Source organism: Cynocephalus volans, chromosome 11 (genome assembly GCF_027409185.1).
Source record: "Cynocephalus volans isolate mCynVol1 chromosome 11, mCynVol1.pri, whole genome shotgun sequence".
In the NCBI taxonomy this organism is placed as follows: Eukaryota; Metazoa; Chordata; class Mammalia; order Dermoptera; family Cynocephalidae; genus Cynocephalus; species Cynocephalus volans.
The window spans coordinates 80,981,640-81,004,100 of record NC_084470.1 but is presented as its reverse complement, the minus strand read 5'-3'; the positions used below and the strand labels follow the sequence as shown (position 1 = coordinate 81,004,100).

At 37.4% G+C, this 22,461-nt stretch overlaps 1 protein-coding gene and 1 pseudogene across 3 annotated transcripts in view; one reads left to right on the top strand and one right to left on the bottom strand.

The window, feature by feature from the left end:
* The window catches only part of PPP4R2 (protein phosphatase 4 regulatory subunit 2), a 57,830-nt gene extending 35,615 nt beyond the window's left edge, over positions 1-22,215 (bottom strand). For 2 of the 3 annotated variants that reach the window (XM_063114830.1, XM_063114831.1), the window contains exons 1-2: positions 21,958-22,203; positions 20,914-20,995 (exon numbers count right to left, since the gene is read on the bottom strand). In XM_063114830.1, coding sequence (XP_062970900.1) covers positions 20,914-20,995; positions 21,958-21,991 — 116 coding nt within the window. In that variant the 5' untranslated portion in view covers positions 21,992-22,203. Of the gene's footprint in view, positions 1-20,913; positions 20,996-21,957 lie in introns of all 3 variants that reach the window. The other variant, XM_063114832.1, reaches the window with a different exon arrangement.
* Positions 1,053-14,026, top strand: LOC134390859 (large ribosomal subunit protein eL30-like; annotated as a pseudogene).
* Positions 22,216-22,461: the final 246 nt, after the last annotated feature.

Genomic DNA, 22,461 nt, shown 5'->3' with positions numbered 1-22,461 from the left:
GGAAAAAACATGCTGATGTAAAATATTTATTGAAGTTTTAAAACATATGTTTAGGTAGCAAAGAAATTCTAGGGTTAAACCTTTATTTTAATAAAGTTTGTAATTATGTCAAAATTTTGAGGAATCTCTGGAATTTATATATACATATATATATGTATTTATACATACAGCAGGAAAAAATTCTAAAAGCTAAAATGTACAACAATTTTCAATTTTATTCCCATCTAATCTAGCCAACCTCTATTGCACATCACACATGAGGCTAGTATCACTTGACATTAAAACTTTCACCTCCCCACCAAAATTTCTAAAGCAGAAATAATAATAACAACAAAAATAATACTAATTATTTGTTGACCTCCTCTTATACCTGGTTAGTCTTAGGCTCATAGCATATATGCTAATTTAAGCACCAATTTTTAAAAATTACTCTCTTAAACAACTACATTTATAAAAGTTTCCCCCCCAGGCCTAATTTTAAAATAAAGTTAACATGTGGTACAGCCTAATGATGATAAAAGCAGTGAGCAAAATACTAAATGAAACATAATACTTTATTGTTAAAGAAATAAATACTACTAAGAGGGACTATGGTTTGTTTGCTCACCATTGTATCCCCAGCACCTAGCATAGTACCTGGAACAGAATATATGAACAATAAATATTTGTTCACTTAAGATAAATGAAATCTTAATAAAGAAAAAGGAGTTTAAGCAAACAATGTAAAATCAGAAATTACACAAATACTAAACGGTGAATAGTACATAACAAAAGGAACTTCCCCTTTCAGAAAATTCACACCAGTGTTTGTTTCATAATTTATGTTAAAAGTACCTGTCACATAATATGTATTTAATAAACCCCAGCCTCTTCTCCTTCCCACTTTTTAAAATAGAGCTATAGGAGTACACTTAAAATGTTCAATTCACAAAACTCAAATTAACAGAAATTTTAAGAACACATTGGCATAAAGTAACCCATACCTGAATTCAATCAGTAAACATGAAGAGATGCACTACCTGCACAAATCTTCGGCAAGTATTATAGACTAAATGTCGGTGTCCCCCCCAAATTCAGGTAAAAGCCTAACACCTGAGATAGTAGTTGAAGATGGGGACTTTTGGAGGTAATTAGGGTTAGATGACATCGTGAGCATGGGGCCCTCACGATGGGATTAAGGCCTATATAAGAAGAGACCCCAAGATAGCTTAGTCTCGCCAGAACCCAACCATGCTGGTAACTTTATCTTGGACATCCAGCCTCCAGAACTCTAAGAAAATATATTTCTGCTGTTTAAACCACCCAATCTATGGCATTTTGTTATAGCACCCCAAATAAGACAGCAAGTCTGCTATTTGGGGGAACAGTGACACATGATACAGAAGGATAGAATGACTGAACAATCAAATCATACCCTCTAAGGAGCCTAGATGGCAGGAGAAATAATGTTTCTAATAAAATATCCATAAGATACAGAGTAGAAAATGAGTTTAGACTGCAAAGTTACCACCTTCTTTGAAAATCTGGAACAGTTTAGACAACAGCTAAGTTGACAATTAAAGAATAGACAGAATCTGGACATATGAAAATTGGGAGAAAGATTACCTGCCTCAGAAAATTCACACACACACCCCAGCACTCAAGATTCAGATACCAATAATATTTTCCATTATTTTCTAAAGTTAGAAAGAATCATTCCTTTGTGGATGAAGACAATATTTTGTTTTTCTTCTGTTTATATATTAACCCAGCTCCTACTTTGTACCAGATTCTGAGCAAGGCAAGTTCAGCCCCCCCTCAAAGCTTACAGAATCACAAGTAGAAACAAATGTGTAAGCAAACAGCTATGACAGAAAATGCAATCAATGCATTTCAGAAATATAGTAGTTTCTATAGAGAAAAAGAGACCCAAGAAAATTTTTTGGTAGATGAGTATATATTTGAATGGTGCCATCTGAACAGTCTTAAAAGACAAGCTGAAGTTATCCCATGAGGAAGAACATCTGAGGTAATGGACAACAAAGTGCTACTAGCATTTAACACAAGCAAATTAGAGCACTGCATAACCAATGCACTGAAACTAATTTGGAAAAGTCATGAATGGGGGCAAAAGACAACACTGGAAAAGTTAAAAAGTAAAAAGTGCCCAGAGATCAAGAAAGAATTTTAAAGATTCAGACATTATTTGCCTCACTAATAGGATAAAAGTATTAGAAAGAATATTAACTAGCAATGCTGTACACAAGGGAGACATCAAAGGAAACAAGGGAAAGTGACCATATGTCCTAGTTTGCCCAGAATTGTCCTAATCTACATCTGTACACCTGGTGCCCCATCCAGTTTACCATCTGCACCATACATAACACAGTGCTGTTAATAGTTCCATTAAAGTAAGCTGATAAAAATTCAGTAGACTTCTCCACTTTGTACTTCCAACTTCTGCCATTATCTTGTCAAGCTGTTTGTGAAATGCATTTTTAACAGAGTCCTCACTTTATTTTTTAATTTTATTTTACTTTGTCAATATACAATGTGGTTGATTATTGTGGCCCATTATTGAAACCTCCCTCTCTCCTCTCTCTCCTCACTCCCTTTCAACAATATCCTTTCTGTTTGCTTGTCGTATCAACTTCAAGGAATTGTAATTGTTGTGTCTTCTTCCCTCCCCCCCCAGTTGTTTGTGTATTTATTTTTAGCTCCCACAAATAAGTGAGAACATGTGATATTTCTCTTTCTGTGCCTGACTTGTTTCACTTAATATAATTCTCTCTAGGTTCATCCATGTCATTGCAAATGGCAGTATTTCATTCTTTTTTTATAGCAGAGTAGTATTCCATTGTGTAGATATACCACATTTTCCGTATCCATTCATCTGATGATGGACATTTGGGCTGGTTCCAACTCTCAGCTATTGTAGAATGCTGCAATGAACACTGGAGAACAGGTGTACCTTCGACTTGATGATTTCCACTCCTCTGGGTATATTCCCAGCAATGGGATAGCTGGGTCATATGGTAGATCTATCTGCAATTGTTTGAGGAACCTCCATACCATTTTCCATAGAGGCTGCACCATTTTGCAGTCCCACCAACAATGGATGAGAGTTCCTTTTTCTCTGCAACCTCACCAGCATTTATCATTCACAGTCTTTTGGATATTTGGTATACTGGATGTATACCAAAATATTTGTAAATACTGGATGGTATCTCAGTGTGGTTTTGATTTGCATTTCCTGAATGCTGAGTGATGTTGAGAATTTTTTCATGTCTGTTGGCCATTCATATATCTTCCTTTGAGAAATGCCTATTTAGCTCTTCTGCCCATTTTTTAATTGGGTTACTTGTTTTTTTCTTGTAAAGTTGTTTGAGTTCCTTGTATATTCTGGATATTAATCCTTTGGCAGATGTACATTTTGCAAATATTTTCTCCCACTCTGTCGGTGGTCTTTTAACTCTGTTAATTGTTTCTTTTGCTGTGCAGAAGCTTTTTAGTTTGATATAATCCCATTTGTTTATTTTTCCTTTGGTTTCCCATGCTTTTGGGGTCATATTCATGAAGTCTGTGGTCCAGTCCTACTTCCTGAATTGTTTCTCCTATGTTTTCTTTAAGAAGTTTTATTGTTTCAGGGTGTATATTTAATTCTTTAATCCATTTTGAGTTGATTCATCCCAGGGATGCAAGGTTGGTTCAACATAAGCAAATCAATAAATGTGCTCCACCATATCAATAAAATCAAACACAAAGACCATATGCTCATCTCTATAGATGCTGAAAAAGCATTTGATAAAATTCAACTTTCATTCATGACAAAGACCCTCTATAAGTTAGGTATAGATGGAAAGTATCTCAAAATAATTAAAGCCATATATGACAAACCCACTGCCAATATCATCCTGAATGGGGAAAAGCTGAAAGCTTTTCCTTTAAGAACAGGAACTAGACAAGGATGCCCACTCTCACCACTCCTATTCAACATAGTGCTGGAAATACTAGCCAGAGCAATCAAAGAGAAGGAAATAAAGGGCATCCAGATTGGAAAAGATGAAGTCAAACTGTCCCTCTTTGCAGATGACATGATCCTATATATCAATCAGCCAAAAGCCTCAACAAAAAAAACTCTTGGAGTTGATAAATGATTTCAGCAAACTAGCAGGATACAAAATCAACACACCAAAATCAGTAGCATTTCTATTCTCCAACAGTGAACATGCAGAAAGAGAAATCAAGAAAGCGTGCCCACTTACAATAGCCACCTAAAAAATAAAATACTTAGGAATTGAGTTAACCACAGATGTGAAAAATCTCTATAATGAGAACTACAAACCACTGCTGAGAGAAATTAAAGAGGATACAAGAAGATGGAAAGATATCCCATGCTCTTGGATTGGAAGAATCAACATTGTGAAAATGTCCATAGTACCCAAAGTGATGTACAAATTCAATGCAATCCCCATCAAAATTCCAATGACATTTTTCTCAGAAATGGAAAAAACTATCCAGACATTTATATGGAATAACAAAAGACCACGCATAGCCAAAGCAATTCTGAGCAAAAAAAAAATAAAGCTAGAGGAATAACACTACCTGACTTTAAAATATACTACAAAGCTATGATAACCAAAACAGCAAGGTACTGGCATAAAAACAGACACACTGATCAATGGAATAGAATAGAGAATCCAGAAATCAACCCACACACCTACAGTCATCTGATCTTTGACAAAGGCACCAAGACTATACACTGGGGAAGAGACTGTGTCTTCAGCAAATAGTGCTGGGATAACTGGATATCAATACGCAAGAGAATGAAACTAGACGCATACCTCTCATCAGAGTCCTCACTTTAACATGCACTTACAGATGCCAAAGATGACAGAAATAACCAATCTCTTTCTTTCACCCTTTCCACACTCAATGTATTTAGCCATTCCCTTTCAAGGACAGCATGCAGAAGGATCTCCAGTGGTTAGGGCACCTATCTCCTTTGGGTCCTGACAAGAGGTGGGAGAAGTGGTCAACACTGCTGTCACTAAAGACCCACTGGTGTATCAGCCAATTGTGTGGTGGTCTGTGACTTGATCTGTAAGATACACACAGCTCCCAGGCTACCAATGGGCGGAGTTCATGGGAAATTACAGGTTAGGTATATGTGGTTAACAAAGACACAAAGGTACTAATCCATCAATAAAGTGAAGAATTTAAAGGCTCTCTCTCCCCTACATAAAAAAGGCCCAATAAGGCTAACTGAAATTATATTTAATTAGATAAACGATAAAGCATCTGGGACTTTCATCTTCACTGAAAATCAAAAAAGAGAACACATATAATTAATAAACTATGAACTTTTGAGACAAGCAGTATTTATTTTTCAAAATTAGACTTTTCTTAATTTCTCAAACAGAATTCTGAAAGGTAAAACTGGAAGACTTAAGACCTTAATGGCCTTATCACACTCACCATTGTTTTAATTTCAAAGGTTCCTAAACAAAAGTATAAGACACTTTTTAAAGCTTAAGGTATGCTTTTTCTATAAAGCAGGGTCTCTCAACCGTGGCACTACTGACACTTTGGGCCAGACAACCCTTTGTTGTTGGGGGCTGTCCTGTGCAGTGTAACATGTTTAGCAGCATCCCTAGCCTCTACCCACTAGAAGCCAGCAGCAACCCCCTGAACTGTAACAACTAAAAATGTCTCCATTGTCACCCCTGTTAGAGAACCACTGCTATAAAGTATTGAAAAGAAAAATAAACAAGAACATTTTAGAATTAAATAAAAATCTGAAGAAAAATGCCACATCTCGAAAATCTCACACATCTTTAATTTTACTTCCAAAGTTTTATTAGCTTAAGTAGATACAATAGGTCAAATTAAATATTTTACTTCCATTGAAATAAAAATATGTATTTATGATAATACAGAGCAATCTTAAAATGTTAATTTTGTGCGTAGTGTTTTCATTCCTTCTGTTTGAGAGTAGGACTTTATGAATTTCTGAGATCTCAGAGTGCTCTCAGTATTGTCAACCTACCAGCAGAATACAGATTTTTTTCCCTACATCCTAACTGGCTTACTTTGGCCTATTTACAAATAAACAGGCCATGACTACATTTAGCTAAAAAAATTTACAAGGACAAAATTTCAAATATAGTCATAAAAACAAACAAAATTAAATACATTGATCATATTTTGTATTTGAGGGCTATTTTCCTGATATATACGATGACTTGTCTTCGGAATGTAACTGAAAAAAAGATATCTGTGAGAAATATTTCAATCCACCAATTTTTACAAAGACTATCCTTTGTTATATAGCCATGATCATCCTTTTTAAACAACATGCTGCTGGAGACCACCTTCATCTCAAATTACTCCTAACACAATAAAAGTATAATTTATTCAGAAGTAACTTTATCAGACTATTTTATTATTTTTATCAATAAAAACCTAGCAGTTGGGGAGATGCTGGTCAAAGGATACAGAATTTCAGTTAGACAGGAGGAATAAAACACTGTTCAAATTGAACTTCATGGTAACCAAATAGCAGATGAAAGTTCTTTTAAGAATTCCAACTAATAAATTATAAAGTAATGACAGATTTAGAAAATTACTACTTTGAAATCTCCAATGAAATAAAGAATGTAGACAATAAAAAAACCTAGCAGAAAAAAACCTGAAAAAGGAACAAATCATGGCTTAATAAATGTAATAAATGGAGAATATGAAAATTACCAATGACAATAAACAAATGAAAAAATACTGGCACAAAATAAAATAAAACAAATTAAATAGAGCATTTTTCACCTACCAGATTTTCAGATACAGAAGTCTAATAATGCTCAGTGATGACATGAGTATAGAGATAATTTTCACACACTGCTGGTAGAAGCATATATTGAAAAGTTTTGTTTGGAAGGCCAGCTGGCAATATCTGTCAAAGATAGTAATGTACATAATCTTCAACCCATAAATCCCATTCTTGTATCTGTGCCAAAGAAAGAATGCTCATTTAAACATTGTTTGAATTGTTGGTAACTGTAAATAGTCCAAAGGACCATTAAAGAGGACAGTTTAAATAAATTGAGGAACACCCAAAACAATGAAATAATATGCAGCCCATAAAAAGGAGGGAAATTTGGTGTTTTGATAAAAAATATCTAAATATAGCAAATAACAAAAGGCAAACTGCAGAAGTCTGATGCCATGAGTTAAAAAAAAAAAAAAAAAAGGTTAACATATATACACTTACATATGCGCAGGAAATTCTGTTAATAGTTGTTTTTTTTTTTTTTTTTTTTTTTTGGTCTGCATTTTTATAATAAGAAACTTTTTAAATGAGAAAGAAGAATTTAAAGCAGTATTCATTCCAGTAGTCTTTGTACATGATTTTTTTTTCACATTATGGGTACAATAATAATTACTTGATTCATGTGATCCATTACACTCAAATGCTGTTATTCTCAAATTCCTCCTTAACCAAAATGGAAATATAAATAGAAAAAGGATGTATATGATAGTCTCCATACTATATTTAAGATCCTTAAAATTATGAAAGACTAAAAGTTTTTAAACTAATTTTAAAAATTTATTACCTATCCCTCTACCCACCTAATACTTTGTCAGAAAATAATTTTGTAAAGTGGCCACATCCTGGCTGTAGCATTAATTTCAGCCATATCCTAGAGTAACTAGGATAGGAAAACCAAAAACGACAGAAAATATTAACAAGAAAGGTTTCATCCCTATAATATGAAGTAGGGCATGACTAGACAGATATCAATATCTGTACAGGAGGAAAAGAAAGACAACTTGTCTTGCAATGACCCTGTGAGAAGGAATATCCCAAATTCACCAACAGTACTCACTGGGGGGAAAAAAAAACAGCCACATTCCACCCACATTCAAGATCACTCCTTGCAGGAACACTCTAGTGTGCAAACGGTTCTAGAAAAAGTGGACCGATCTTGAGTTAAAGAACCACTTTGAGACAAAAAATGGCCACCAGCCGAAAAGTCACCCTAGAAGTCACGATGGACAACAATATTCCTAAAATAAGACCAGAATTAAACAATCTCCAAGAAAGTTCCCTTTATAATGCACAATTTTAAATAGAAATACTTTGCTGTTAGTTGACAGAAAGCTACCTTACCCTCCGCTACCTTTCTCTCCCTCCCAGAGAAAGTGCAAAAATTGCAAATGCACTTTTAAGTCGCCTCACATCCCTCAAATTTCAAATACTTCTATATAGTATATCGTTTCTTCAGTTTCATCACCTGTAAATGGGAATATTACCACCTACCTCCCAATATTGTTGTGAGGATAAGACTTTTAGTTGACTGAAAATAACAAATGCAAGATGCATATATTAAAGAGAAAGCTAGGCTCACACACTTCTTCAAACTAAAATACATACATCAATTGCATCACATCACCTGTATACTTCAAATTTATGCCTCTGCAAAAATTACAATTACTAAAAGTTTTTAGCCTTTGAGGTCACTGGAAAAGTCAAAATTACAAATGTTAAGGGTACATGAGTCACTTATCTTACTGACCCTTCCACCAAATATCTCCTAATTTTTCTTCAGTCACAATACACTATATCCAACCTCCCCATACTTGCCACAACCCCCCTTCCAACTACACAGCTTCAGTATTTAGGTCATATTATGGTGTGCCATGAGGAAAGGAGAGCTGAACAGTTACATGATGTCAGGCTTAGGAAAGTAACTTGAAAGCCTCAGAAATTACAAAAATAACAGTGACAACATATTCCTACCAAAAGCACACCTACAAATTTTAATGGTGGTTTTCAAAGGATTCTGAGACTGCTGCAGTAAAAATAATAGATGTGAAAAGACAACTGAACAAGGAACAAAGAATATGTAAAGTATGAGTTTATGAGAGGTTCTGAAGTCATAATCCTGAGCATAAACCCCAATTCCATCACTCACCAACTGCACAAGCTTGTTCATTAATATTTGCCTTTTAGGAAGAAAAAGAAACAATAACCCAAAGCAGAAGTTCCTGTGTGAAAATCAAAGTCCATTAAAGACAAAGAGAAATCACAATTTCAGGTTTACCATTTTAAAATCAAAGGCTAGGTAGGAATGCTGAGGCACATGACATAAAACAATAGAGAGCATTAGAATAAAATAACAAAAAGGTCAAAAAATACTTAACAGCCACAGCCCCTACAGGGAGCCTAGGCAAATCGGAGGGAGATGGGAACAGAAATAGACTGCATGTCTAAAAGAGCCTAGGTCAGATCTGGTTGTAGGAAAGAAGAAAAAAAAGTAGCTGAAGCAAGGTTTTGGCAAACAAAACAAATGGCTCACTCAGTCATGAGTATAAAGAAGCTTGATGAAACTTAGAGAAGCACTGGGCCTGGACAGAAACCACTGTAACCACTCAATACATTTTTGTTCTTAAGACTTCATTTCATTAAGGTGCAAAACTTTAAAGTGCCTAAATTGGTATTAAACAGATGGGACTTTTACTACTAATTTTTATTTTTCTTATCACTTGTATAAACAAACTAAGAAATCTAAAATTTTTTGAAAAACCTGTATTTCACAAAAACCTCATGAAGTAAGTGTTATCACCCACATTTCCAGATGAGGAAGAGAAGGCTTAGGTAACTTGTTCCATTCATGGTCATTTAAATAGATAATGCAAATAGAGTTCTAACCAGGGCTGTGTTCTAAGCTAGGATCAAAGCCATTATTAAGCACAGAGGCAAGAGAAATACCCTAACACATACAGCCCCAAATGGTTCTTCACACTCAACCACAGAACCTCTCAATAATGTTTTTTATTTTTCACAAAGGGCTAAGTGATAAAAGAGATTATAAGCACAGAGGCAAGAGACATACCCCGACACATAACAGCTCCAAATGGCTCTTCACTCAACCACAGAGCCTATCAACAAAGCTTTTTATTTTTCACAAAGTGGTAAGTGATAAAAGAAAAAAAGGCCTACTTGCACTACCACATATACGCCAGATTTTTAAGAAAACTATTTTTTAAAAAATAGGGCACCATTACTATTATTTTTATATTATTACTAATTTCAGACCTAAATTAACTATGATTCACTTTATAGTCAATAGTGTGAGTTCTCAGTAATATTTAATATTCAGGTAATAAGTTACCCAAGGTTATTTGATAGGGATAGAGTATGCAGGGTGGTTACAAGGTAGATTCCATACATATACATTACAAACAATGCCAAACCTGGGCAGCCTGACATACGAACAGGACTGCTGTGGGTGAAAACAGAGAGAAAGGACAAGAAACTGATCACATCTGAAGACCTAGCAAAAATGAAAACCTAAAATACATTTCTCAAAGTGTAATGCATTCACAGGCACATGTAATTAAAGAGCTGACTTCTCTTCAACTGTCTATATTCTACGTTTTAGTCACTGATTAAAGTTTTTTGCTATTAAAAAAAAAAAAAAGTTTTTTGCTATTGATACTAAAACTCAATTTAGATAGGTAGACACACACACACCTCACCTTAATAATAAACTTCTGTATCAGAAAAGACATATGGTCCACAAAACAGAGGGAAAGCACAATAATTTATGTACCTTAAATACCTTATCTTCTTACTAATGAGATGTTTTGAGGCAACGTGAAGTTTCTGATAGGCTTCCAGTAATAGTCCATAAGTATTATGAACCCATACGTATATTCATCAATAAGCACAAAGTGGTATCTCTGGTTATAGACAAAAGCCAGACTTTATTAACATCAACCACTGTCAGCATACCCCAGTCCCAACCCTTAATCACTACTGCTACAATAACCCCCCCAAGACAACCTGTGCTACAATATAGAGATTCCTGTAAAATTTTCAAGCTGGAAGGAACCTCAGAGACCATCTATAACAAGCCTCTTATTTTGTATCTGAGTGGCCCATAGTAATTCAAGTGACTTAAACCACTGAAACGAGAATAATTATATTCTATAATACAAAATATATTATAATATAATATATAGAATACAGAATATAATTATAATTACAGTAGCTCCTATTTGGGGGACACTTACTATGACCCAGTCATTGTGTTAAACTCACTTAATCCCCACAACATCCCAGAGGTACATTTACTTTGTTACCCATAATGTACACATCAGGAAATTAAGGCACAGAGAAGTCAACCTTGGTCACATAATATTCAAATCCAGGTCTGTCTGTGCTTTCCTGACTCTCAAACCCTTTCCACAAGATTAAGTACCTCAGATTTGTTTCTTGAGCCAAATTAATTCTATTTATTTCAGACAGTTCTAATTTTTATTCTCCCTCAAATTTTCATCTATAGCCTTATTCTTTATTTATTCAAGGCCTCAGCAATCAAAGCAAGAATAAGGTATAAGCCCTGTTTTTCAAATGAGGAAACAAGCTCACAAATAATTCACCCAAAGTCACACATAGAAGTGGCCAAGCTAAATTCAGAATTCAAGCCATGCTCCTTCCAAGAAATGACATTATCTCCCCACCACATGCTAACTCACATAAAATAAGGGAACTAGCCAACTACTAGTAAAAATCTGGACTGAACATGGAAAATGTGAGCTCACTTGGACACCCACGAGAACAAAGATTAGAAAAACTAACTCTAGTCAGAAAGCAGGGCTGGCTGGCTACCTCAGCTGGTTACAGCACGGTGCTATATACCAATGTCAACCATTTGGATCCCATACTGGCCAGCCATTACCTGCCCCTCCCCCCCCAAAAAACACAAAGCTGGCATGTCTAGCTCCTAGAGCACCATTCAGTATATTTTGTGTCACATACATGACTCATCAGGCTTATAGCACAATGTAATGGGAAAAAAAAAAAAAAAGAAGAAAAACTATTTTCTTCATGTTCATATATTAATCACTGCACTTACTGGAATATTTAGAAGCAGGTCAGCCATTCAAATAATATTTACTGAAAATCTATTGTGCTTCTTCTGTGTACCATTGTGATGACAGTACATGAGGACTTTAGGTGACACGTGGATAATTCATATTAATTACATGTTTTAATATTTGCAGACTGTAAAGTGACTTAGAAAAATATAGCCAATACAATAAGCCAATGGTTTCAGATCCTATTTCCCACAAGATTAGGGGAAAAAAATTAGCTCGGTGGTTATACCTCTGGGGAGGGGTAAATGATGGCTTGACCTTTATCTGCAATATTTTTTCCATTTAGGGCTGGCCTGTGGCTCACTCGGGAGAGTGTGGTGCTGATAACACCAAGGCCACAGGTTCGGATCCCATATAGGGATGGCCGGTTTGCTCATTGGCTGAGCGTGGTGCTGACAACACCAAATCAAGGGTTAAGATCCCCTTACCGGTCATCTTTAAAAAAAAAAAAAAAAAAAAAAAAATTTTTCCATTTAAAAAAATCTGAAGAAAAAAGTAAACTGACCTTGAGTGAGCATTAAATAATTGCACAGATGTAACAAGCATGTGGCAAAAATCGTGAAGGGCAGTATGTGACGGACATTTTAGAAACAATGTTCAAGTGTTCAAAAAACACTGTTAGACAAAACAAAATTCCCCCCCTTAAGAAACCCACAAAAGAATGATCTAACAGCCTCAAGTGCTTAAGATTTTGTTTAGAAATAATGCAGGTCATTGCTGTTGGTAACTTCTTTTACATAACCTAACTATTATTTTCCTGATACGTCAAAATATCTGAACACAAGGAACTTGAAACTGCAGGGAGAAAAACGGAGATCAAAATATGCATATCAACAATGTAATAACTATTATTTATTGAGCACTTACTCTGTCTACCAAACACGGCACTGAGTTCCTGTGTATTAGCTGCCCATAGTTTGAGGTACTATTATTATTCCCATGTTATAAATAAGGAAACTGACTCAACAGGGATTTAAAAGTTTTCCTAAAAAGCGAAATTCTGAAAGGATGGCAGGGGTGCTACAGTTTTTCACCTCTCCAAAGCCCTATGTCAGACAGCACAACTAGAGAGCAAAACCAAAAACCAATGGACAACATTCACAACAAAACTAGATGACAAGGTAGTCCCTCAAACCCCAAACAGTAAGTAGGTAAGGAAAAACTGATAGTCACATTACCTGTACATTATCAGGATCTGTGCAAGAGAAAAGAGACAGAAGTCATGGTACACCTCTAGGGCTTAGGAATAGGAGAATCACAAAACAGCCAACAGATGTTTCACTGGAAATCATGGCAGACCAATTTCAGAACAGAAGCTGAAACTGAGACGGGTTTTGCCCACTCTAATAGTGAGAGAGTAGAAGGGACCCGCAGTGAGACCTGAAAGGGGAGAAGCAGTCTTGCTCACACAAGCTCCTGAAAATCACCCAACAGAGCTCCCATTCAGAGGTAAGCCCCACAAAGAGGAGAATGGGACAACAGTGATGAAGGAAAGACAAGGTCCAGATAAAAATAGGAGTGGAGAACAGAGCCTGCAATTTCAGAACGCAAGCTGCCATGTTCTTAAACACTTCACAAAAACTATGTGAGAGCTCTGTGTGGTTAGAAAAGCTACTCTGAACCATGCCTTCTCCTAAAAGTTTAGGAAAACTAATTTCACATAAAAATGAGCAATAGCAAAATATCCAAACCCAGTAAAGAAAAAAGAGCTTCCCTTCTCACTCCCTGGCCATCTGCTGCTCTTGGTTGGGGGCCATCTTACACTTAAGGCAGGAGAATCGTGGACAAAAAAGTTGCTGGAGTTAATCAACTAGTGTCCAGCTCATTATGAAAAGCAAAAAGCATGTGCTGGGCTACAAGGAGACTCTCAAGATGGTCTGACAAGGCAAAGTAAAATTAGTCATCCTTGCCAACAACTACCCAGCTTTGAGAAAATCTGAAATAGAGTACTACACCATGTTAGCCAAAACTGGCGTCCATCGCTACTGTGGCAATAATATTCAATTGGGCACAGACTGTGGAAAATACTCCAGAGTGCAGAATCATTGATCCAGGTGATTCTGACATTATTAAAAGCATGCCAGAACAGACTGGTAAAAAGTAAACCACCTGTACTGGCCAGCTGCAGGGCGGGGGGGGGGGGGGGGGGGGGGAATAAACCATACAAAGTTTTTCTTTAATAAAACTTGCCAGAGCTTGTTTAAAAAGGAAAATAAGAAGCAGATAACATTCCTATAGATAAGGAAGCAAGCCAGACTCTTTCAAAACACAGATCAAAACTGCATCATACTATTTCAAAATGAGCTAAAAGACATTGAGAAAAATAATACAAGACAACATAAGTCAAAGTTAGAAAAACTCAGAAAATGAAGTGATAGAATTAAGTAAAGAATGAGAAATAAAAGAAATAAAATTACTTCTGAAATAAAGACTACAGTAGAAAGTACACAAGAAAAAATGAACACAACAGATAATGGGATGTCATTCAAGGAAGGAAATTTTAAAAATCAAAATGAAATGAAATTAAAATTTTCCCTGTTGAGCATCTGGAAATCACATGTCAGATAAAGGACTTGTATCCAGAAACCATATATAAAGAACTACAAAGTAAAATAAAATAAAGAACTATACATAAATACATATAATGCTATATATAAAGAACTCTCAAAACCCAATAATCAAACAACCCAGTTTTAAAATGGGCAAACATCTGAATAATCACTTTACCAAAAAAGACATAAATGGCAAATAAACACATGAAAAAATACTCAACATTAGTCAGACAGAAATGCAAATTAAATGTAATTTGCATATAGCAGAATGGCTAAAGTGAAAAAGATTGACCATAATAAGTGTTGAAAAGATGTGGAGAAACTAAACTCAACTCCCACACTGCTGGTGGGAATGCAAACTGATACAACCACCATGGAAAACAGATGGGCAGCTGCTTAAAAAAAGTTAAATATACACCTATCATAAGATCCAGCCATTTCACTCCAAGGTATTTATCCAAGAGAAAAAAGGGTTGGCTGGTTAGCTCAGTTGGTTAAAGCACAGTATTATAAAACCAAGGTCAAGGATTCAGATCCCTGTCACAGCCAGTCTCAAAAAAAAAAGAAAAGAATGCTATGTCCATACAAAAACTTGTACACAAAAGTTCACAGCAGCTTTATCTTTATAATAGAAAAAACTGGATATAACCCAAATGCCCTCAACAGGTGAATGTATAAAAAATTGCGGCATATCTATACAATGATTACTACTCAGAAATAAAAAGGAATAAACTGTTGATACCCAAAACATTTATCGAACTCAAAATAATTATGTTGAATAAAAGAAGACAAAGTACATACTATACCACTCCATTTATATACAATTACAGAACACACAAACTAATCTACAGTGACAAAAAACCTGTCTGGAAGGAGGGGAGCACATACAGGGAGGAAAGATTACAAAAGGGCATGAGGAAACTTCTGAGGATAAGGAATGGATATGTTCATAATCCTGATTGTGGTGATGGTTTCATGAGTGTAGATGTTAAAACTTAGCAAATTGTACATTTTCAAAGAACATAGTGTCAATTATACCTCAATAACACTGTTTATTAAAAAAGAAATGAAGAAAAAGAATTCAAGACAAAATGACAAGTACTGAAGATACGCAAAGAAGATGCAATACAGGAGTACAAGGAATCCCTGAAACAGAAAACCAAAAGAAATAATTCAAGAATTACTTTCCTAAAATTTTAATTATGCAAAATTTGAAAATATTGGAAGAGCATACCATATACTTAAGTATACTTACCCAAAATCCTGAACACTGTTTTTTAAAATGTTTTTTAAGACAGCCTAGAAAAACACTGCACTTTAAAGAAAAATACCTTTTCGGAAGCTAGGCAAAAAGAGTAGGCAGCTTAAGAGACCAAAAATTAGATTATCATCAGATTTTAACAGGAACACTTTAATTGGAGGAAACAGTAGAATTAACATATTTAAGATACTCAAGGACAGAAAATGTGAACTGATGATTTTATAGCTAAGCTGACCTTCAAGAATAAAGGGTAGGAGTGAAAAGACAACAGAGTGGGAGAAAATATTTGCAAAATATACATGTGACAAAGCACTAATATCCAGAATATACAAGGAACTCAAACAACTTAACCGCAAAATAACAAGTAACCCAATTAAAAAATGGGCAAAGGAGCTGAATAGGCATTTCTTAAAGGAAGATATATGAATGGCCAACAAACACATGAAAAAATGCTCAACATTCAGCATTCGGGAAATGCAAATCAAAACCACTTTGAGATACCATCTCACTCCAGTTAGGATGGCTAATATTCAAAAGACTAAGAATGATAAATGCTGGTGAGGATGCAGAGAAAAAGGAACCCTCTTACACTGCTGGTAGGACTGTAAAATGGTGCAGGCTTTATGGAAAATGGTATGGAGTTTCCTCAAACAATTACAGATAGATCTACCATATGACCCAGCTATTCTACTGCTGGGTACATACCCAGAGGAATGGAAATCATCATGACAAAGGGATACCTGTACTCCCATGTTTGCAGCTCTATTTACAATAGCCATGAGTTGGAACCTGCCTAAATGCCCATCACTGGATGAGTGTATAAGGAAAATATGGTATATCTACACTCTCCTATCAGGAAAAAAAAAAAAAAAGAAAAGAAATACTACCATTCGCCGCAACATGAATGGACTTAAGAGAAAATTATATTAAGTGAAATAGGCCAGGCACAGAAAAACACCGCATGCTCTCACTTATTTGTGGGAGTTAATAAAAATAAATAAATATACGAACAAATAAATGAGGGGGGCCACAACAATCACAACAATTCCTTGAACTTGTTAAAATAAGTGAACAGACATGATGTTGATGGGGGGAGAAAAGGGAGAGGAAGGGGGTAAAAGGAAGAACTGGCAAAGGGACACAAAAATCAACCACAATGTATACTGATAAATTAAAATGAAAAAAAAGGAAAAAAATAAAAGAAACTCCCTGGACAAAGGGGGCAGACCTCAAGTTCCATGAGGCCCAGACTCTAGCATTTCCACACCAAAAAAACACAACTATCATCCCCAGCAGCCCCAATCATACCCAGCCCAACAGTCCCCAGGGCCCTGCTATCATGCTAACACTACTCCCCAGCAAATGAAACAGCAACGCTCAGCCCCTGACCTCAAGAAGAGTCGGGCGGCCCTGTGAGTCCCACATCGCAAGCAGAGAGGGCCCTGTAGACCCTTTGCTGGGAGATAGGAAGACACTGGAGAAGCTGCTTTCCCAGAAGCCCTGGAGCAGGGAGGCCCTGGAGAGGACAGAGAAGGTCCAAGTAGGTGATGGAAGACTGGGGGTGACTGAGCAGGAGGATAAGGGGAGGAGGAGGGCAGGGAGTTGCCAGGAACAAACCAAAGTGAAGGAAGAGCAAAAGTAAGCCACCTTGGGTCCACTGCTTGCAGAGATGGGTGTCCCACAAACACTGCTATGGGTGGGGGGCTGAGAGGCTGCATAGCCAGTGTTTGTATTCTCTTTTCGAGTGTGGGTAAGGGGAAGAGAACTGAGAGTGAAGCGAGTTTTCTCTGGTTCCTATCTGTCTGCGGTGGGTTTCTTTTTCCAGGGAGGTGTGGCAGGATCTAAGTCATTCCTCTCTCCTTCCTCCTGATGTATTTGGGGGAACTGTCTGGTTTGGCTGGAATCCCATGAGGATGTGTTACCCTCTAATAAAGGATAGCAAACAGAAAAATAAAAATAGAAAACAAAGGGCATAGAAAACATACAAGACACACATACAAGAACTCAGGAAATACTGTTCCCCTAAGCCACGCCTCAGGAATATACTACAGAATGAGCTTCAGACAACCAGATTACGGACACACATTGAGGACTGATGGTCAACATTAGATATAAAGCTACTGTAAAACTAAGACTAAATGACTGTTAAAAGGGAGTTATATAATAGCAATATACTCAGATAATGTAGATACAAATACTTTTTTTAAAAACGAGCTAGAAATTAGATTATATGTAAAAAAAAAAAAAAAAAGTTGACGTTCCTAGTAATTATATTGTTGCCAGTAATATTATTATTAGTATTAATATTCTTAGACTTTCTGGTGTATAATGCTAGATGCAGTCAATAAGTAAGTATGTGATATGCTAATTCTATCATCCCGTGTCCTTGAGAACCAGGATTTTAGGTGTGAAATTTTAAAATCCCGTAGTTCTGATTTTGAATTGGAAGTCTCAGTATTCAATCTAGCTCTACCATTAAAGAGGCTAGAAACATTGACCAACTCAGTAACAATAAGCATTTCCAGCACAGAAGTTGTAGTCTTTAAATACCATTTCCCACTAAAAGGCGGCATGGCTTCTTGAGAAATGGCTGATTCCAGGTCTGGGGCAAGAAATGAGTTTGGAACATACTCCCATACCAGAGATCAAGGATGCTGTCAACTACTAGGATCATGTCAAAAGGACTACAGAGGAAGTCCAACTGGAAGAGGCTTCCACTGGCCAAATGTGAGAATTTGATCATCAAAAAGGATAATAATTACAACTCAAACCAATAAAATACGTTTAAATCCATGACTGAAACCCACCACATGTTCTTCTGTTTATTCAGCACATACTACATATTTAACATTATATTAGGAAGTACGTTATATTCAGAAAAGTGTTGTCAAGAAAATGTCCCATTTTCAGGAGGAAGTAATCTTTTCAACAAAAAAATTTTTTGAAGTGGTCAAAAACAATTAATTTGGGGATTGTTTAAGTTATACACATATATAGTATCCCTCCCTCAACAATTTAGTACCCCATGGCTTGGCATCTTTCCTAACTTCCTATATTAAATGTTTACAGGTAATTTTAACAGACTAAGAATGAAAATCACTCCAATGCTCTTTAATTTTCCTACAATCTCCTCAGTAAAAGCCTGGACTTAACAATTCTAAAACCTCTCTAAAGTTAAAAACAGAAGCATCATTTTTTGAGAAGAAAAACAAACAGCCTAAGCTGTCACTGATTTTAACCCATAAACAAAGTTTCACATGCTTCTATTAATACTTTCTTTCCATATTATCAGTGAAAATGAAAGTGTTCAGAATTATAGAATTATCTTACGCAACTCATCCATCCTAAAACATCAGAGATCCAAATCGCTATTCTTCAGATTTTCATTCTCCTGTTACAATCTTACAAACTAGAGAAAGCTCGGTTTAGCCATAAATGGATGGTAGAAACTCTGCAAATTTTATTATCAAAAGTTAAGGTACATCATGTTGATAAAAAGAAATCAAAGTAAAAAATATTTCCTAAACTCCATTAAATGTAAGAATAAAGAATCTAAGAACACCAATCATTTCAATACAATACACTCTTAGTAAATACACAAAAAACTAATGTGAGACTGTAAGTCCTCTACCAGGACAAAATAACTGTCCAAAAATATCAGATAATTTTCCTAGCCACTGGTGATCCAGTAAGACAAGATATTAAAGCTATCTTTTAGAAACGTTCAACTATTTACATATTTACAGGCAATGTATTTTATTAAAAAGGGAAGACAGTCTGTACAGACCTCATAAACTGAATAAGAGGTTTTAAGTATTTATCTCCAGATAATTTGATATAATCTTGTGCATCGAAAACTTCTCAAAGTAAAATGCTTTTCCTCTTGCTATTGTAGAGAGGGATAAGTTCAGACCCACTAGCAATTCCAGGGGAATAGTGGCAATCTAAGCATTTCTGTTTTAGGAATTAATTTATTTTTGCAAGATTATACCCAGTCATTTTTAGGCTTATCTATAAAAATTCAATTTACTTGTTTTGCATCAATTTTTTTAAATCAAAGTGTTCTATATGAGACTATAATTCAGAAGTAAAAATGATTTTTATTCCTCTAGAGTGTTCCATTTTTAAAATGTAATAAATAGAAATACAAGATTGAACACATCAGTCACATTCTTAAGATTACTGGTATATTTTAATAGAACACTAAGGAGGTTTGGTTTGTCTATACCACCATTAAATCAAGCATTTGGGCATCAGAGGGTTTTTTCCTTTCTAAAATTAGGCTAGTTATTAAAAGGATAGACTACAACCATAAGCAAATCTTGTGTGAAAGGAACACTTGCTAATAAAGCCAGAGACATTACACATCAGTTGCTGAAGGCAGACAGCCCACTTATTAATGTCGCATCCAAAGAAACCTTCCCCCTCCTGCTCCCTATCCCGCACTCCAAGAAAAGACTACAAGGAAGTCATCAAAGATGTACTATCCTCTACAAATTAACTTAGCCAGACTATGAAAACAACTCCTACCACAGAAACTACAAAACAACAATAAACTGAAATGTTCCTTTTGGAAACAGCCTTAACTTTAGTGTAAGTTTCAGATTCAGAACACTTGGAAACAAGCCTAATAAAATGCTGAGCATATGCAACAAGTTAGCTATCCTTGAAAGTTTACAGGACAGTCAAAACTGTACCATCTGGAATTTGTCAGATAATCACCCTGAGTCCTCAAGACAATAAATAGAAGTGACACTTCAAAACCCACGTATATAAATGACAACAAAAGGTTGGATACAGGACGATATGAGAAAATACCACCAACAAAAGACTGAAACAGAATCAAAGTCACAATATTCTGGGAATAAGCCTGTTTTTCATGGCCAAAAAAAGTCATAATGGAATAGGCATTCTTTTCTCTGGCTCTTTCTGACTAATAAGTTCTCTAAGTGTGTCAAAGGGTAGATATAATGAAAACTTTAACAAATTTTAAAAATTCATTTCAGAGCATGCATAAAACAGGAAAGTATATACACTTACTACATTCTTTAAATGACCAGAGCTCCTACGATTCAAAAAAATGCATTATTTAATTCTTCCAAATACACTTTTCCCCTCTCCTAAGCAATTTAAAATGATGTGTAGGTCTATGACAACAAATGCATGTTTTCAACTCACATTGTTTCTCCAGTCTTGGCTACATGACAAAGAAACTGATCCAGGACAGGACAAACTTCCTTTTTCCCCCTCTTCTCAAAATCTAGATAAGGGAAGAAACAAATGTTATCAGTACTTCTCAAATGCCCCCTAAAAAACAAACTTTCCTTCCAGTCCTTCCCCACATTAAAAAGCAATTTTTAAAAATCTGCCTGTCAATCAAATATGCACCTCGACCCTGCCTGTTCTTTCAACAAGTCACCCTCCTCAGAGATAACAAGAATCCTCCTAAAGGGGGCACTCAACTCCTCTCCACAAACCATCCTCAACACAGTGTTTCTCAAAGTGTGGTCGGTGGAACATCAGCATCAGATTTAACTGGGAATCTGGTTAAAATAAAAATCCCCAGGCCCAGATTCCCACAAATTGTTTCTCTACGTGAAGTCCACAAATCTGCCTTCTGAGGATATACCAGCTACCACAAATAGCTGTCCTCAGTGATTCTGAACGACAAAAAATAATTCTCAACACCTCGCTATTCTAAGTTTGAGAACCACCGTTCTCAAGCCTGTTGCTTGGAGGGCGACCACCTTAGAATTAGGGAGCGACGAAGGATGACTTCGGAAGCCCTGAAAAAGGCTTCCTGAGACAACTTAAAAGTTGCTCTACCACCACCTCCCCCACCTCCCCTTTTACTTTTTCTCTCACCCCGACGCCCGGCGTGCAGGGGGCCTGGAGAAGAACGGAGCCTGCCTGGGAAGAAGAGGGCTGTGGGCCCTCGAGCGGTCCCCGAAGGGGTGAGAGAAGGGCCGGGGCCCCTGCCAGAGCTTCCCCGGCTCCCCTCCCCCAGCCCAGACGCCGGCGGCCGACACAAAGCCCAGAGCGGGGCGGGAGGGAGCTGCCCACAGGGCTCCCCGCCCCTGGGGAGGTGGAGGGGGATGGGAACCGGGGAGACGCGCCCCCGCCCCGCGCCCGGCCCTGGCCTTCGGAGGCACCCGCCCTGAGGGGAGAGGAGAGAGGGCAGCGGAGGGTGAGGAGGAAGGGAGAGGGGGCAGCTACCCCCACCTTTCAGCGCCTCCTGCAGCCTCTCGACGTCCATGGCTTCCCGGTGTCCCTCGCAGCCTCCGCCTCCCTCCGCGGGTCTCCCGGGGACCGGAACGCCTCCCCCCACCCCCCCGACGCCCTCCCCCTCCCTCGCACACACTCCGGCACGCAGGCGACCGGGGGGGGCAGCGAAGGGAGCCGGGGGAAGCGAGAGAGACAGCGAGACCAAGAGAACGAGCACCTCCCCGAGCCCCTACCACCAGCCCTCCAACATGGCGCCCGGCACGTCACCGCGCGCACGCTCCCCGCCGCCGTCCTCGCGCCCGCCGCGCGCCGCGGCCCGGATCCCGAGAGCGCGTGCGCAGTGGAGGCGTGCTGCCGGGGCCGTGGGCAGCCCCGGCTAGCGGCGGCCGCCCCAGCCCCGCCCCCGGTCGTCGCCCTCCGACCTGCTTGAGGGCGGCTGGGGACAGAGGTGCGAGGCAAAGAGTTGCAGGTAGACTCCCTGGCGTGGAATCCCTGCCATTT